The sequence below is a fragment of the Apis florea genome, unplaced genomic scaffold, assembly GCF_048593485.1.
Source record: "Apis florea isolate Af1SG1 unplaced genomic scaffold, ASM4859348v1 contig_2492_pilon, whole genome shotgun sequence".
Classification (NCBI taxonomy): Eukaryota; Metazoa; Arthropoda; class Insecta; order Hymenoptera; family Apidae; genus Apis; species Apis florea.
The window spans coordinates 5,921,626-5,939,968 of NW_028256593.1; the positions used below are offsets into that span (position 1 = coordinate 5,921,626).

General features: G+C 42.6%; 1 protein-coding gene across 31 annotated transcripts in view; it reads right to left on the minus strand.

Moving 5' to 3' along the window:
• The window catches only part of Mhc (myosin heavy chain), a 34,948-nt gene that overhangs the window by 1,055 nt on the left and 15,550 nt on the right, over window positions 1–18,343 (minus strand). For 13 of the 31 annotated variants that reach the window (XM_086905738.1, XM_086905737.1, XM_086905736.1 and 10 more), the window contains 14 exons: window positions 15,629–15,808; window positions 15,123–15,541; window positions 13,303–13,423; window positions 10,876–11,139; window positions 8,544–8,753; window positions 5,744–6,117; window positions 5,428–5,656; window positions 5,060–5,343; window positions 4,299–4,377; window positions 3,169–3,898; window positions 2,705–3,066; window positions 2,096–2,491; window positions 1,665–2,009; window positions 1,344–1,592 (listed from right to left, as the gene is read on the minus strand). In XM_086905738.1, the coding sequence (XP_086761864.1) occupies window positions 1,344–1,592; window positions 1,665–2,009; window positions 2,096–2,491; window positions 2,705–3,066; window positions 3,169–3,898; window positions 4,299–4,377; window positions 5,060–5,343; window positions 5,428–5,656; window positions 5,744–6,117; window positions 8,544–8,753; window positions 10,876–11,139; window positions 13,303–13,423; window positions 15,123–15,541; window positions 15,629–15,808 (4,242 nt within the window). Of the gene's footprint in view, window positions 1–966; window positions 1,029–1,343; window positions 1,593–1,664; window positions 2,010–2,095; window positions 2,492–2,704; window positions 3,067–3,168; window positions 3,899–4,298; window positions 4,378–4,732; window positions 4,812–5,059; window positions 5,344–5,427; window positions 5,657–5,743; window positions 6,118–8,543; window positions 8,754–10,875; window positions 11,145–11,764; window positions 11,883–13,302; window positions 13,424–14,148; window positions 14,262–15,122; window positions 15,542–15,628; window positions 15,809–16,855; window positions 17,027–18,343 lie in introns of all 31 variants that reach the window. The other 18 variants (XM_086905752.1, XM_086905751.1, XM_086905733.1 and 15 more) reach the window with 9 other exon arrangements.

The window sequence follows — 18,343 nt, forward strand, 5'->3', positions numbered from 1 at the left end:
ACTTCGTTTTCCACGGGTTTAATCTAATTGATGGGATCAAGTAATATGTCTCTCTTTTTTTTTTTTTTTTTTTTTTTTTTTGCGACCATAAAATCTACATCTATCGTTTCTTTCTAGAAAAAGAAGGAGAAAGAGAATCTCGTCTTGATCCCATCTTTCCTTTTTAATCGGGATACACGTTTTACACGTACGAGAAAGAAAAAAAACATTTTTCAGAAAATTTTATATTAGGCGACACGTTCTCTTTGTGTCCTTTTTTCCATCGTGAGAAATTGCGTTATTTATCCGTGTGTTACAAACGATAAACAACAAATGGGTAAATATCGATCGATCGAGGGTCGTGGTACCTCTCTCTCTCAGTTACTTTTGTTTTTTCTTATATTCGAGAGGGGGGGGAAAAAGTGATCGATGGCATACGTATATGTGTATCATGTGTTTGTCAAGTGAAAGAAAAAAAACATAAACGTAGACAAACGTAGATTTATTTTATCACGCGTGATTAAACTAATTCTATATGTCATCAAGCAATGATTGTCGCGTTTTCTAAATTCTATTCGGAATCCGTTTCTCGATTTGTTGTTGGGAGTAAGGTAATGCACAACGTTAATCAACGATTAAGGGATCAAGCTTCATCACTTTAAAGGTGTCGCGCGCCCCTTGAACTGGCGTGTTATCAGCGTTTCACACAGGTTCGGAAAAAAGAAAAGAAAAAAAAAAGAAAAAAAATAGAAGACATTGACCGAATTCGGTCGGGGAAAAAGTATTCTCTCTGTGTGTATGTGTGTGTATATATATATATGCGTGATGTGATACTTTTTTTTTTGTTGTTGTTTTTGTTGATGAAGAATTAATATTATTATTATTATTATCTTATGTTTCTTTTTCTTCTTTTTGTTTTTGTCTATCTCTCTTTTTTACTTTTCGACACCACACACACGTGCTTGATGACACGTGCACAGGACTTACATGGACCGGCGCGATGCTCTTTACTCCAATGCGGAGGGCGCCTTACGGGCCTTCTGTTGGGGCTATACAGGGACACACAGATTTTTCGATTAATTAATCTCCTCTCCTTCCATCCTTTCTCTCTCCACTTTAATCTTTAACACTTTTATTCCGAGATAATATATATATATATACTTGTTTCCTTCAATTTTCGCTTTGTAAAATTGAAAGGGAAAACGCTATAATATAATTAAATATATTTCGTAATAACAAGTATATCGAACAGGAGGAGAATATTCGAATTCCTTTGCCTTTCGTTCTCGAACGAGACAAGAGTACGACTCTTCTCTGGTAAAAAGATGGATATCGAGAAGAAAGACGGAGGAAAGGAAGCTTACCGCTGGGCTCAGTCCACGCGCGGCACTTCCTCCGCGTCCCTTGGTGCGGAACTTGGTGATCGCCTGCTCGGCGAGGTCCGCCCTCTCCTCCGCCTCCTCGAGCTCTTGTTGCGCTTTGCGGAATTTCGCGAGATTCAGAGCGGCGATTTCCTCCGCTTCCTCGATCTGCCTCTTGTACGTCTTGATCTTCTGCTGCAGCTTGTCGACCAAATCTTGCATGCGCTCGTGATTCTTGCGATCTTCGTCGGCCTGAAAAGCGACGATTTCGTGTAAGATTTTCGAGAAAGAGGAGGAGCAGGAGGAGGAGGAGGAGGATCATACCTGGAAGCTAAGCTCCTTGATGCGACGTTCGGATTTGCGGAGATTCTTCTGGGCATCGGCGTGTCTCCTCTGCTCTCCGTCGAGTTCGTTCTCCAATTCGCGGACGCGTTGCTCCAACTTCTGGATCGCCTTCTTGCCACCCTTCAGAGCGTTCGCCTCGGCCTCGTCCAGGCGTACCTGAAGCTCCTTGATCTGGGTCTCGAGCGCTTTGCGAAGTTTCTCCTGGGTTTGGGCGTGATCCTGCTCGGCTCGAAGCTCGTCGGCCAGTCTCGCCGCGTCCACCATCGCCTTCTTCGCCTTCTCCTCGGAGTTCTTCGCCTCGTTCAACAACTCGTCCAGATCGGACTGGGAAATATAAAGAATAAGCAATCGAACGAATTTGAACGAAGAGAGGGAAGAAGAGAGAAGAAAAAAAAAAATGCGGGACTCACGTGAAGGGTTTGAAGCTCGGCCTCGAGTTTCCTCTTCGCGGCAGAGATGGAGGCGTTCTGGGCGCCCAACTCGTTCAACTGCTCGTGGCAATCGGCCAACTCTTGTTCCGCCTGGCGGCGTCCGCGATCCGCCTGCTCGAGAAGTGTACGGCTCTCCTCGAGCTCGTTTTGAAGAGCGTTCGCCCGCCGCTCCGAGATCCCCAGCAACTCTCTCGCCTCGTCGCGCGCCCTCTGCTCCTCCTCCAGCGCTGTCTGCACGTCCTTCAACTGTTGCTGGTATCTCTTTATGTTCTTCTGCGCCTCGGCGTTCGCCTTGTTCGCGTGATCCAGAGCGATCTCCAACTCGTTTATGTCCGCCTCCAGTTTCTTCTTCATCCGTAACGCCTCCGCTTTACCCTGCCGATCATCATCACCATTCGTTAAAATCATCATCCGAAAAATCTGCTCGGGAAGACGCAGAACGACTTTGCTCGTGTTTATTCGGAGGGGGGAATAAATTGACGATAAATATCGACGTTTCCAAAGAAAGTTAGTTGTTGGCCAATCCATGTTCTACATTTTAAATATGTATTGTACACGTGGGTATACTCGGAGGGAGGATCTGCGTACCTTGGCTTCGGCTTCGAGGGATGCCTGCATAGAGTCGAGGGCACGTTGGTGATTCTTCCTCGTGTTCTCGAACTCTTCCTCCTTCTCCTGTATGCGGCGGTCGATCTCCTGCCTCACTTGGCTCAGCTCGAGCTGGCTGCGCAACACCTTGTTCTCCTCCTGCTCCAAAGCGGCCTCCGCCTCCTCGAGGGCGGCCTGGAGCTCGTCCTTCTCAGCCTCCAACCGCTTCCTCGCCTTCTCGATCTCGTGAATGTTTCGCCCACCCTCGCCGATCTGGTCCAACAGATCCTTCACCTCGTCGGCCAGATTCTTGTTCTCCCGACGCACCGCCTCCAACTGTTCCTGCCCCTCCTCGTACGCGCCTGTTTCGTTCGAACGAAACGAATAATGAACAAGAGAAAGAAACGAATAAAACGAGAGGAAGGAAATATAGCGTTTCTTTTTTTTTTTTTTTTTTTTTTCACCTCTGAGCCTGAACAATTCCGTGCTGTAATTGCGGCATTCCTTTTGGCTTGCGTCCAACTCGGCGGCGAGATCGTCCACTTTGAGCTTCCATTCGCTGATTATCTTGTCGAACGCCTTCTGCTTCTTCTCCGCCGCGTTCGCGATCGCTGTCGCTCGATCCACCTCGATCTGCAGGTCCTCCACCTCGGTCGACAATCTCTGCTTCGTCTTCTCCAACGCGAGAACCTTCTGGTTCAACGACTCGATCGTCTCCTCGGCCTCGGCCAACCGCGCCTGCAACTTCCTCTTCGCCTCCTCCAACTCCTCCGCCCTGGCCACGCCCTCCGACTCGTATTTCGTTCGCCACAACTGGGCCTCGGCGTTCGCCTTGCTCAGCTGCCTCTGCAGATCGGCCTTCCCCTCGGCCTCCTCCTCCACCTGCTCCCGAATATTGTCCAAGTCGTGCTCCAAGTTGCGGAATTTGCCGAGGAGGGTGGCGCGCTCCCTCGACTCCTCGTCGGCCAATCGTTTCGTGTCCTCGAGCTGGGTCGTCAGCGATATCTTGATCTTGGACAATTGGTTCACCTGGGACTCGGCCTCCTCCAATTGCCTCAACAGGTCGCTGTTCTCGATCGACAATTTCTTCTTGGCCGCGTCGAAATCGTTCAACGTGCGATTCACCTCCTCCAATTTACCCTGGGTCTCGTTCAATTGGTGTTGCAGTTGTTTCACGATCTTCTCTTGGGCGGCCTGTTTTTTTTTTTTTTAACGAAAATTTAAATTTAGATCGATTCGTTCTCCGTCAGTATCGTCGACGATCGTCCTCCTCGTTCGAATTCGCTTTTCCAAAATTCGTTCGCGCGTTCGTTTCCCCGCCTTCGTTCATCTTCTTCTTCTTCCCACGAGTCGAGAAGCGAATTCGAACGAGGGAGAAGGAGAAGGAGAAAACACACGAGGAGGAGGAGGAGGAGGAGGAAACAAGACAAGCTTTGCAGCAAACACACGTTTGTTTAACGATCACGATAAAATAATATTCGTATTCTTTGCTTCGTTCTTCGTTGACATGTTCGCTTGTTCGGCCGAGTAAAAGCTGTTAGTCGCGTTAGTCCTAGTTGGAGATTTCGTCTCTCTTCGAATGAACCAATCTTACCTTTTCGTTGCTCAGTTGGTCTACCGATGCGCGCATGTCGTTTAATTCGCTGAAGTATTGAACCTTGTCCTTTTCAACCCTAATATTCGTTCAAACAGACGTAAACTTTTGGTTAACAATTGGTGTTCACGATTTGGGAGAGGGGAGGGGAGGGGGAAAAAAAAAGTAAATAAATAAACGATCTCGATCGTAACGACGAATCGGCCGAAAATTCGTGAGACAGAGAGAAAACAGAGAAGAGGGGAAAACAAAACCGCAAAAAAACGCTCCTCCTGCTGGACGACCAAATCATTCGAATTGGAATCATTCGGATGGACAAACGACAAAGTAATTTTGAAAATTGAGAGAAAGAAAAAGGAAGAGAAACACGTATGGGGGGAAAAAAAAACCACGGACACATACGGACATTCTCGACTTTTCTTTGAAATTGATACCTTTTCTCTAGAAACCTGATCCGTCGCGGCACGAGAATTGTTTAGTTCGGCATGGATATCGTGACGACCCTTTTCGGCTCTGATGTGAAAATATTTCGTTTTATAAATTTCCATCTATCGTTTATTATTATTATTATTATACTACTAATTACTACTACTACTACTACTACTACTGTTACTATTACTACTACTATTACTACTACTACTACTACTACTACTACTACTATTACCACTATTGCTACTAATACTAAATATTTTTTCGTAAATACATAACCCTCCCACCCACCCACCCACGTGATACTTTCAACGCGACCGCGATCGGCTTACCTAGCTTTCAGTTTGTTGAGCGTGTCGATTTGCTCTCCCATCTCGGCAACGGCATCGTTGTGCTTCTTGCGCAAATTGGCAAGAGTGGTTTCGTGCTGGATGTTGGCCTCCTCGAGGTCTCTGCGAAGTTTGCTAAGCTCGGCCTCTCTCTTCTTGTTGAGCTCGATTTGGGCGGACGTGGCGCCACCGGCTTCCTCCAAACGTTCGCCTAGTTCCTCGAGTTCCCGCGCCAAGTCGCTGCGCTGTTTCTCCGCTTTCACTCGCGAGCCGCGTTCAGCCTCGATCTGAAAAGAAAAAAAGCGTTGACACGATCCCCTCCTCCCGACCGTCTTTGCCCGAATATCGATCCAGCCGATTTCGAAACGAACCTCTTCCTCCAATTCTTCGATACGGGCCTGCAACTCCTTGATCTGTTTCTGCAGTTTGCCCACCAACGATTGTTCATCCTCGAGTTTCGCGGTCAACGACGACAATTCTTTGTCCTTGCGTTGAATCGTCTGCTCGAGTTCCTTCTTGTTCCTCTCGAGATCCGCGACAGCTTCCTGCGTAAGTTTCAAATCACCCTCCACCTTTCGCTTCGCCTTCTCTACGTCCGCTCTAGAGAAAAGAATAAAAATAGAATTAGAAATAGAACAGAGAGAGAGAGAGAGAGAGAGAGAGACGCGATCGCGTTATAATTCTAACCGTGATTTCTTTTCACGTTCCAATGAATCTTCCAATTCGTCCAGAGTGTGCTCCAATTTGATCTTCACTTTGTTCAAGTGATTGACCTTGTCCTCGGCAGCTTGAAGCTCTTCGGCGGTCTTCTGATTAACCTCGCCCTGATTCTTCTTCTCCTTGTTCAATTTGTTGATCAACTCGTCCTGATGAGCGATCTCGTCGTTCAAGTTACGGATCTGATGATCCTTGGTCGCCTTGTCCTGCTCCGACTTCTGCAGATTAAGTTCCAAATCCTCGATATCTTTCTTCAAGCCCGCAACCTCCTGTTCCAATTTCTTCTTATTTTGGAACAGATTGTTTCTCGTATCCTCCTCTTCTTTGAATCTGTCGTTCAGATCCTGTAGTAGTAAATAAAGTAGTAAAGTGGTGAGCACAAATATATCTTCGAATAATATATTTTCGAAAAATAATTCTTAATAATATCTCTTCTCTCTTCGAAATATCACTCTCGATGATATATTATACGGTTAAAAATTATTTTCCAAATCTAAAATTATTAATCCCACATCTCGATCGATCAACCTCAAGAAGAGAGAATATTTTCTCTACTATCTCTTTATTACAAATAATTCTATTCGGATAATTCGATTTCGAAATAAAATAAAAGTATCCGCGTATTATCCCGGTTTCTTAAACCGTTCTTCGATACGGTGGTGGCCGAGAGACGATAAATGAGAGAGAGAGAGAGACAGAGCGAACGCGCCGTCGTTCGTTCGTTCGTTCGTTCGTTCGTTCACTTCGCGTCGTCGAATCGTATCGAGAGGAGGTAGACAATTTTTGGAACGGAACGAATCGGTGAAGGAGATGACGCGCGCGCGCGCGCGTACAAGCGCGTATAAATATACCATACACCTGTTACCTCTCCCTCGTTTCGTCGGTTATTCCAGCCAGTATAACCACGCCCACTTTTAATAACCTGGAATCTGGGATCAGCGATGGTAGCTAAATTTGGCTAGCGTGTCGAAGGTAGGGGCAAACGTCCCTCCTCTCCGCGTCTCAGGTATCTTAAGCCGATTTAAACCCATCCTTTTTTTCCCCTTCTTTCTTTTCCATTTTTCCTTCCTTCCTTCCTTCCTTCCTTCCTTCCTTCCTTCCTTCTTTCCTTCCTTTCTTCCCATCCTTATATAGCATCGCTTAATTTCACGCGTAACTTGCTTTTACGATCCATAACATAGCGAACCCGGTCGATAAAATAGAGTTTTAGACGAAAGTCTCGTCCTCGAGAAATTGTAAACAAAACAGAGGGAAAAGAATCAGGTGGTCATCGTCCCGTTTCGATTGTTTCCAACGGATGGAAACAACGAGACAATTCTAAATTTAATCTTGAAAGAAAGAAAGAAAGAAAGAAAGAAGGAAGGAACGAGAGAAAGATGTTACGGCGGTGTTGACATAAAATATCAGTTGATCGGTCGGTGTAAAAGATGCCCGGTTAAAAATAGCCCGGTATTCCGGAACGAAACGTGTTCTCCACGAAATTCTTCGAGTTCTTTTTATATAACGCGCGACCAGCTTTTCTTTTCCTCTCCAATCTCTTTTAAACCGTGTTCGTTTCCTCGCGATTATTCGGACGCGATTATTTTCCATTTATATCGTTCATTGATAAAATAAAATCAGGAGAAAAGATAAGATATATTGGAACGTATATTGGAACGAGGGGAAGAAAAGAAGAAATTTTAGAGGGGATTTTGGAAGGATGCGCGTTATCGCAATTTTAGAACGAGCGATGATTCGTCGCGTAAGAAAATAAGCGGCCAATGAGCGAGGTAGTCGGACGAGTCTGACTAATGACGCGCCTATGCTACTTAATGCTCCTTCTTACGAAACGGCCCATCCATCAACTTCTGCCAGGTGCATCATTTTCTGTAATCCGAGCCAGATCCGCTTAAATATTACACCACGATCGCTTCTTCTCTCCCGAAAAATCATGCTCCTTCTTCCCAAACTTTGTTAACCAACGAATATAATAATAATTTATTCTCGTTTCGAAATAAACGCGTTTTTTCTTTTCTTCTTTTTTCTTCTTTCTTTTCAATCATTAATCGCGTTTAATATTTCCCTCGAGATTATATTATATTATAGGAAGGGAGGAGGGAAAAGAAAGAAGTTTCGATCTCGCTTTCGTAAGATTTTTGCGAAATTATATTTGGAGGATTACGGTATGCGAAAGGTAAGCACACGGTCGAAACATTGTAAATAAATTCCGCCACTTTTTCATCCTGCCTACACTATTGGATATATTTAAAGCTCCTCCCCCGCTCGGACTCACGATTATTTCTCCACTTCCTCTCCTCGACTCGATACTTTTCTTAACGAGTCTCGAGAGCTTGATACACGTCGAGTAATCGGATATCTCGATCGATTATTACTTCTCTCCGCCCGACGTTCCAGGCGATCGAGAAACCTTTCGTTCTTTCTCCTTCTTTTTTTTTTTTTTTTTTTTCGTACAATTATCGTTCGCACGCGTGATTCGTCGCGGGGGACGAGACGCATTCACGGTCGCGTGAAACGGATTTCGTTATCGACAAATCCGTGCCAATTGAACTACTTACTTACTACTATCGACTTGCTACGACTTGCTTCGAATCGATCGATCCGTGTTCTTCGTGGCTATTTCCATTTCTTTTTTTTTCTCTTTTTCCCTTCGAGCAATTCGAATTCAAATATCCCATCCATATATCTCTTCTTCCCCCCCTCGCTAATTTTTATTCATTCGTTAAATAGGAAAGGAAATGGAAGAAGAAGAAGAAGAAGAAGAAAATCTTACCTGAAGTTGGGACTCGAGATCGGCCTTCTGCGCGGCCAATTTCAACGATTTTTCCATGTATTCCGAGAGGGATCCCTTCTCGCCGTCCAATTGCCGTTGCAAAGCATCCCTCTCCGTGGTGAGTTTACCGTTCTGCTCCTCGAGCTCCTTGCGCAATTTCTCCTCCCTCTCGAACGCCTCCTGGGCCTTTCTCGCTTTCTCCTCCAGCGCCTGCAATTGCGATTCCGTGTCACCCGGCTTCTTCTCCCCGGACGCGCCCTCCACCGACGTGTCTCCCATCTTATCCCCGATTCACTGATTTCCGGCGAGAAGCACTCGATTCCCCCCCCCACCAGAGACAGATTCGATGATCGATCGACACGGAATTATCGTATGATGAAGCGGACGTTCGAAAGAGAAGAGAAGAGACGAGACGAGAGAGAAAGATAGAGGGGAGGAAGGGCGAAAGGTTCGATAAAAAGAAAAGGGTTGATATTCGAAGAGGTCGGCGCGAGTCCGCGTGTCCAACTGATCATCGATTCGAGCAAACGCCCAACTTTTCTACCCAAAATCCCTCTTCCCTCGAATCCGGAGGAGGAATCATCTCTCGCCCCCCCACTCCACCTCCCAACGATCGTTGTAGAAAAATATATTTATAACCGATCTCCCGAAGGAGGGACGCCGCAACAACCGGGAGGAGGTGACGAGTGGGTGGGTGGGTGGGGGGAAGGACGGAATTAGAATCGGTTCCAGAGATCCAGAATTCTCCAGAAGTTGAGCGCGCGTGACTCGAGACGAAGACACACACACAGAGAGAGAGAGAGAGAGAGAGAAGGCATTCTCCCGTAATTGGGAAGAAGATCGTTTTACTCCCATCAACCGTGTATGCAAGATCGTTTATAGCGGTGGATACTATTTCCGATCGAACGCGGATCGTTTCGCTTTATTTTGGTTTGACCCGTCGGTGTTGGAAATTATACTCGGTATTAATCGGCGGATTAACCGACCCCCGCGACCACTACCTACTACCCACCTAGGCCAGGTCGCTCTAGTTTACCAGAACATTACCCATTCTATTTCTGTAAGTGAGTGAGTGAGTTAGTTGGTTGGTTGGTTGGTTAGTTCGGTAAATCGATCGGTAAATCAACGTCCGTTACGTGAAATATATCCACAAATTCTTGTCAAATATCGAACGGTCGCCGCCGTTATCGAGAATTATTGCCGCGGGGAACGTGATCGATCGATCGATCGATCCATCCATCTCCCGCCCCCAATTCTATTATTAAACGTTTCCCCTCCCACCCACGTTTTTTCCTTCTTTTCTCTCCAATCGTTCGTTTCTCCCTTTTTCTTTTTTCTCTCCTCTCTCCTCCCTTTTATTTTCGGTATCTCGGCTGGCAAACATAGGCCACCGAAATAAAATTGTACTAAATATAACGAAAGCCGGATCATTCCATCTCTAAGATGAAATTAGATATCGTGAATAATCAGGTGACATCGAGCCCCTGATGAAATCGCGAGTTTGGAATTTTTCGGATCCTAAGTTTACGAAACCGAGCCCACCGAGAACCAGCTATGAATTATCATCTTTTCTTTCTCGTCCCGTTTCTTCTATTTCTGTTTTGCAATAGATGGAGGGAAAAAAAATCGAAGGAGGGAGAGAGAGAGAGAGAGAAATCGCGGCGAAAATCTATTTATAGAACGTTGAAAGAAAAAAAAAAAAAAAATAGGTTAGCTTCGATTCTTTCATAACGATAATTTCGATCGAATGATCGAGTCGGTCTGATAGCAAGAATGTTAATAATAATAATAATAATATACCCATTTTTCCATTATAAACGAAAGAAATTTGTGAATACTTCTCGTTCCAAATTTCTCGCGCCAACCAGACGCAAAAAAAAAAAAAAAAAAGGAAAAAAAGGAGAAACGAGAGACGAAGGAAAGAGAAAAGAAATCGTCTCGTACGATTCCAAGTCTCTTCTTTCGAAACGATGAGAGAGAGAGAGAGAGAAGAATACTAGGCGCAATTTTTTCCCATAAATATCGCGATATCCTCGAGACGTTACCCTCGAGACGTCGTCGACGATGAAAAAATATGGAACGCTTGTGCTTCTGCCAGAGATCGAATCGAAATCGATTTCGTTATCGATTAAAAATACTCGTCGTCATTGCACGTCCAATAATCGATATTACACGCGTGTAGCACACACGCTGTTGCTGAAAAAAAATTTAGAAAGTATATCGGGAACGAGATAATGGATTTAAAAAAAAAAAAAAAAAAAAATACACATCGATGGAAGAATAAAATCTATGATAAATAAAGCATAGAAGAGAGAGAGAGAGAGAGACTCACGGCAAGCTCGTCCTCGATACGAGTTACGTTGAGGAGAGGTTTAACTTTCTGCCACAACTTCCACCACGGCCAAGTACGAATTTGCAGGTACTTCCTCAAATTTCTTTGCACCACGACCAAAGCCAAACGTTGCTCCTGCAGCTTCTTGTAATCCTTCCTCGACAAGTAACCTCTGATGTACGCTTGCATCCAAGACACGATTTTGCTCAATCGTTCGTCACGGAACTCTTCCATCTGACCCAACACTCCGGCACGGAAGAATACCTGTTGTTGCGTTTCGAAACCGAGCAAAGCCAAACGACAATCTCCAATTAGTCTCTTCTACTATTCATCTTACCTCCATCATTACTTTGATTACTTTTTGCTCAAAAACTTTTCCTCTACGAAAAAACTTCTTCTTTCTCACAGTCTCTTTTTTTCAAGTAATCAAAGTAAGACGAAGAGCGCTTTTTTCGCTATTTTGCTACAAGGATCGTCGTGCAAAACTCGTCGTGCAAGCCGGGGAAGAAGAAGAAGAAGAGGAAGAAGAAAGAAAAGCATCGACGAGGATAAAAGCTAGGGATTGTGCGAGAGAAGAATACAAAAACAAACTATTAAGAAGCGGGACGAGAGTCGTCACCTCTCTGCTATGCCGATATGCCGAGCGTGAAAAAAATAAAAGCGTGGTGATATTTCGTTGCGCAGCGTGGATTAATAAGAAACTTTCGATCCTCTCCTCGAGAGAACGAAAACGAAAACTCGGATATTTTTTTATTATTAATTATATATTTTATATTTGTTTTATTAAAAAAAAAAAAAAAAAAAGAAAAGATCGGAGGAGGAGGAAGGATCGAAAGTTTTTTTCGAGCAGCCACGTCGTTTCATACCACAAACCAAAGGCGTCCAATACCTTGGTATTGCCCATACGATACAACTCGGGCTCCAGATTGATCGCGTCCAGAATCAGTTGGGTCGCCTTTTGCGGGTCGCAAGGCTCTTTGATGGCATTGGCGCACAGAATTTTGTATCTGCGGCGGTTTTCGTTTTATTTGGTTGGGATGATGGGCCAGTGACAAGTAAGAAACAAAGAGAGAGAAAAAAAAAAAGAAAATCATCACACGTGGTTAAACATTTATTGCATTATACGTGATTCTCTTTGTCTTTTGGTACATCGATAACAGTGAGGGGAGGGGGAGAGCGAGATCCGTCTTACCATCGATCTCATACTCTCTCTGGGTCTATCTGGTATTATACATCACACATTTGCTCGCATCGAGAATCCTTCGTTCTCGACGGATTCAAATTCTCGTTCTATGAGAGTTCTTTCCACCCAGTCAGTTATTCCGGATCGAATTGGTTGAATCGAGATGGAGGGAGAAAAAGGAGGAGGGTTCGAAGGAGGCTTCGCGCTCCGTATCCGATTATTTTCCAAATATTTGTTGCCGTTGTCGTGGAACAAGAACAAAAATGGAAAATTCCAAGATAAAATTGGCGATACGGTGGCGCGAATAATTAATAATCTCGTCTCGGAGGAAAAAACAAGGGTTAAAAAAAGAAAAAAGAAAAAGGATTTGAAATCAAGCGATCGTCAAATCAACCTTGAATCACGATATTCTCATTCTCGTCCTTTTTTTTTAGGTTAGGATAGAACACGTTCGCACTTATTGCCAGGCAGCAACGATTATTAAAAACGCTGATATAGATGTGTATTATCATTCCTGCGAAATAAACGTTCGATCGATCGATCGATACGGACGGCGCGCCGATCTTCCTTCTTTTAATCGAACGAGCTTTCGTTGTTCGAAACGATAATAAAAAAAATTTTTCGTTTATCGTATACCGAGATCGAGCATAACATATACGAATAAATTATTCGTTCGAGATTATACGAGTATTAATAATAAGTTAAATTTTATTCTTACAATTTTCCAATTGAATTAACGTCCAACTCTATATAGAAATCAAATTTTGATTCGGTTGTACGGAGAAACGAATCAATCGAGCATTTTAAATTGCATTCGAACTAATTTTATTATATTCAAAATTTTTAATTTTTCTAATCGAATGGAAGCCAAATTTTCACCCATTACATCGACCGAGAATCGAATCGACCATAATATCTACGAACAAATTATTTAATCGATCATTTTAATAAGTTAAATTACTCTTCCAACCAACTTTTCCAATTGGATTAATGGCCAGACATACCAAATTTTGAGAAGCGGACCACAACATCGCGTAACGAATAAATTATTTTGATCGAACATTTTAATATACTTTGTTCGAAATTTATATAACTTTTCCAATTGGCCAAATCTTGTCGGCTGTTATATCGAAGGAAGACGTATCGCTGTACGTATCGCGCACGATCGGAGAGATTCGAGGAATCGAGAAGGCGAGATGATAATAAGCTCTCTCTATTGGGGGGGAGGGAGGGAGGTAACATGCCTTGGTGTGTCCAAGACGATATTGATCGGGATCGAGACCGGTCGATTCCAAAATCGCCTCAGCAGCCTTCTTCGGGTCGGAAGCCACCTTGTCGACCGCCGCCGGTGCAAGAATCTTGTACCTGGATGGGTAAACGGGCATCGCCGGGGGGCAAAGAAAAACAAAGGTGGTGGTGACGTGACGCTGCTACCACTACTACTATTATCATACTATTATTACGTACACAGGATGAGAGAAATCTCGTACGATTTTTCTACATTTTTCTACTCGAATCCGTGCCTGCCTCTGCGCTCCCGCTCGACACTCGCGACGCTCTGCTTCCTATGTGATATTTTCTACAGGGGGAGAAGGGGGCGGGGTCACACACAACGGGGCGTGTAATAACGAATATCTACGAATAACTTTCTGGGCGAATGTAAAAAACGGGGGGCGGGGGGGCGGGGGCGGGGTGACATTCGATGCTCACGACGACTCGTACTCACGTAAATGTATAGACATGGATCTACGTATCCTATGGGGGGGGGGGGGGGGGGCAATTCATAGACAACAATTGGATACCGTTACGTCGTTGCCACGAGCAATAAAAAGAGTAATAAAATTCTTGGACGTAACGTAGAGATAAGCGAGTCGCGATTCGTCCAAGATGTGGATTCGAAAAGAAAAGAGAGAAACGGTATCCAATTTGTTAACTCGGGGTCGTCGATTGGATAAAATCGATCTTGTCGTCGACGAGATTGTGAAAAAATGGACGAAAAAAAAAAAAGAAAAATTCTACGACGAGAAAAAGGGACGGAGAAAAACGCAAAGAAAAAAATTCATTTCGTTCGAGAATGCAACTAGCCTTAGTGTGACCAATCCTGTACATGTCCGGATCGAGGCCGACTTCGTCGAAACATTTTTGCGCGGCTTTCTTTGGATCCGGCTCGTTTGCCATCGCAGCCGGTGCTAAGATCATGTAACTGTACGATCACAATATAAAATATCATCATTTTCTATCGTTCCTCTCTAAATTACCCCCTTTCTAACTTTTCCAACTCTTCCAACGGTCGATCTAAGTAAGCGTTTCGTGTCGCGTTCACCGTAATTCGAGATAAAATTTGTCCTTGTCCGAGCGTAACACAACCTATACCTCGCTATAACGGTCTTTTTTTAATTTTTCGACTTACGATCGTCCACAACAATGTTTCGTTATACGGTAAAAAAAAAAAAAAAAATGTTTTATGAACTAAAGTAAAATTAAAAATTATTATTATTTTATAAAAAATTTAAACAGATCCAATTGAATTTGTATTGAGTTTGTGTCGAAATAATTGATACGACTTTTCGCGACGGTCAACTTTTCCAGAATGTATCTAGGCCGTAAAACGAGGTATAAGTGTATACGAAATAAAAAAAAAATATATATATATACAAGATGTCTTTGGATGCTTTACGAGTAAAGATAAGAAAAGAATTATCGTCGTCGCTTTATTTACGTCGAAAAGAAATTTACGAATTTCATCTTTATCTCGCTTTTCGACGTTCCAACGACATACACAATCGCTTCGCCCCATCGGATAGATAAAAATCTAAACCGGTTGTAAAGTCTTTCGCGAACTTTACACGTTTTACATATTTTTACTAAAAACTACGAATTCACGTTCGTTCGTATAACGAATTCTTTTCTTATTTTCGCACGTATTGATCGATCGTTTAATCGATCGAGGACATCCTTGCATATATAACGTGCGTTATAAAACGAAATGCTATTCGAACGTTCGTTACAACGCGTATACGCGTAAAAAAGAAAAGAAAGAGAAAGAGAAGAGGAAATTACTTACCGTAATTTGAAGTCAGGATAGACCATCCTGTTGGGGAATCCTTTACGACAAATACGAATGCCTTCAAGTACACCGTTACAAGTCAATTGATGCATTACGAGGTGAGAATCTATGACACCGGGCTGCTTCATCTCGTTGGGGATGATGCAACGGACGAAGTGGGGTTGGGTGGCTCTCAGCGTGGTCATCAGATTGTTCAATTGTTCCCTGTAGGACGAGGACACCGTGGAGAAACCACCTCCCTTCTTACCGCGTCCACCTTTGCCACCACCGCCGCCGCCGGCATCGCCCGACTGTCCGGGATGATCGGCGAATATCTCCACCAACAGTTTGTTGCTGGATTTCTTGAATTGGTCGACAACCGTGTCGTTCAACGGATCCTTGTTCTTCTCCAGCCAACCCGTGATGTTGTACGGTACCTGTGCATGGCACGAACACAACGATAGAATTGTTATTGACGATGATGATAATAATAATAATAATAATAATAATAATAAAAAACGTACGTTTCCAGCATAATGGCCGATAGCGAAGTGAGCCGGTTGCTGGCCCGGTTTCGGTGGTTTCGGTTTCAAATAATTAGGACTCTTGCCAAGGTGATTGTTGTTTAGCTTCTCCTCGAACGTTTTGTCCGTCGCTTTCGGGAACATAGATTCTTCCTCAAGAATCGACAGGATACCCATAGGCTAGATTCGAGTGGGGGAAAAAAATATTTCGATTTTAGTTTGATTTCTTTTTCATTTTTTTTTTTTTCTCGAGAGTAACGTTCCAATACGGTATGATGAAAATACTCGGTAAAATCGTGGAAAATTAATTCATTTTTAAAATCGAACGTTACTCTCGATTATCGCGAAAATCGTTAAAATTGTTCGGTCGTACGTTATTCTTCTTATTCGAGATGTTTTCATTCGTATCCAAAAGAAGAATCGCCAAGAATTCGACGACAAATGAAATTACGTCGGATAAGTTTTCGAGAATAAATTTAAGAAATCGAAAAGATGGAATAATAATGAATTTCGACCGATCAATTTTCCTTTTTTTTTTTTTTTTTTTTTTTTTTTATTATTATTTTTACTCACCGACAACGTAAGCACGATACAAATTCAAACACACGTGGTGCATGCTGGTGTCACGTAACACAACACACAAAAAAACAAGGAAAGCTTTAGAGGCGTGGATAGATAATTGTGTTTGGGGACGCTCATTGGAGGTCGTCTCATAACTTGATCACGCATTCCACATTCTTTTTCTTTACCTTTGTACTTGTATCTCGATACTTTTTCACACGCTTGAAAAAAAAAAATTGATCAAAATTTAATTCTCGCATCTGTCGCTCTTTATTCGATTATATAAGAACAACGACGCGACATTTGCGAGAATTCTCTCTATAAAATAAACGATTTGGAAAACATTAAACAAGTAGAGAGAGAGAGAATTAAGAGCAAAATTAAGAGAGACTCGAGACAGAGTACGAGATGCGCGAGGAAAGAATGAACAAAGCAATATGAAAATCTGTCGAATAGAGTTAGTGTAAACGAAGCAGATAGTGAAAATTACGCGCCATACGATACGCGTCGTCATCGCTTATTTGGCATGCTGATGAGATTTCTATTTTCCTTTCTATATTTATTTTTATTTTTTTTTTTTTTTTCGTTTTTTTCGTTCTCTATTTTTCGAAGCTGTCGACCTTTCGTTCCTGCCGTTCCATGCGGTGATGCGTGATATTGCAATACCTTCTCGATTAAATCGATCGTTTGTTGCAGATCCATGCCAAAGTCAATGAAAGTCCATTCGATCCCTTCGCGTTTGTATTCTTCTTGTTCGAGAATGAACATGTGGTGATTGAAGAATTGTTGAAGCTTTTCGTTGGTGAAGTTGATGCACAGTTGCTCGAAACTGTTGAACTGCTCGAGACCAAGGAGGAAGGGGGGAAGAAAGCAAACAGAGAACAAAGGTAAAAAAAAAAAAAAAAGAAAAAGACAGCTGTCATTAATGCTGCTTACATAACAACGATAAAAAAAAAATATTGAGGATTTCTTATTTTTTTTTTTTTTTTCCCTCTTTCTTTCAACAAACTTTCTTTTTTCTTTCACAGGGAATGTGTCATTTATACATGACACGAGTTACATAAGGATTTCTCGCTTCGAAGTCTGCTTTAAGATTATAATATATATATATATATAAATTATAATCATTTTCACGAGATTTTAATATCAACATTACATGATCGATCTATTCTTTTTTCTCATATCTCAATATTCAAAGCAGCAGACTTGCGAAGCTAAGAAAGAGAGAAAAAAAAAGAGGGTACATCGAAAAATATAAGATTAATTGATTCGCAAGCCGATCGATCGATCAGCTTTGGTTTTCATAGTTAAAGTTTTCGTTTATCGATCGAGTCCATCGATCGATGATTACGAGGAATAAAAACAAGACACAAGGGGGTTCGGGGGGGGGGTGTGTGAATTATATGCATGATATACAAAATATGTGAAATAAATAATGAGTTGGAGCTCGATTCGCGAAATTCACTTTCGATATACGTATTAATAACGTTACTTCGTTATATATACATATATACATACATAAAATATATATATATATATATATGATCCAGGAAAATGTTTTTTCGAATTCATTTTTCTAACGTTTCGATTATTTAACAACGAATAGACGAGTAGAGAATTAGGTTGAGCCGTGCTCGACGAAAATTTGGATCGTCGTTTTTTTTTGAATAGACGGATCGAGAGAGGAAGAGCGGCGAGAAGGGGGTTTTTCAAACGGAAAAAAAAAAAAAAAAAAGAAAAGAAAAAGAAACGAGAGAATGAGGGGGGGAGAAGCACAACAACAACAACAACAACAACAAGTGAACGACAAGGTAAATGTATCGAATACCTTTCGAAATGTTTCGAATGGGAGCGAGAAAACGATAAACGACGAGGAAGTACGAAGAAGAGAAAATAAGATAAGATAAGCGTGAGAGAAAAAAAAAAAAAAAAGACGAGAACGCAAAATATCCAAGAGCGGTCCAAACCGGTCCAAAGAGGTTTTGTCTTGAGCTATTTTTTCTTTTTCTTTCTTTGTTTTAGCGTGGAAAAGCTTGCTGGTTCGGCCCATCGTCAATATATTGGTCAGCTCTTCTCCAGTTTTTTTTTTCTATTTTTTTTACGCTTTTCCCGTGTATCGTGTCTTTTCATATTCTCGCTCGATACTCTTTCGTC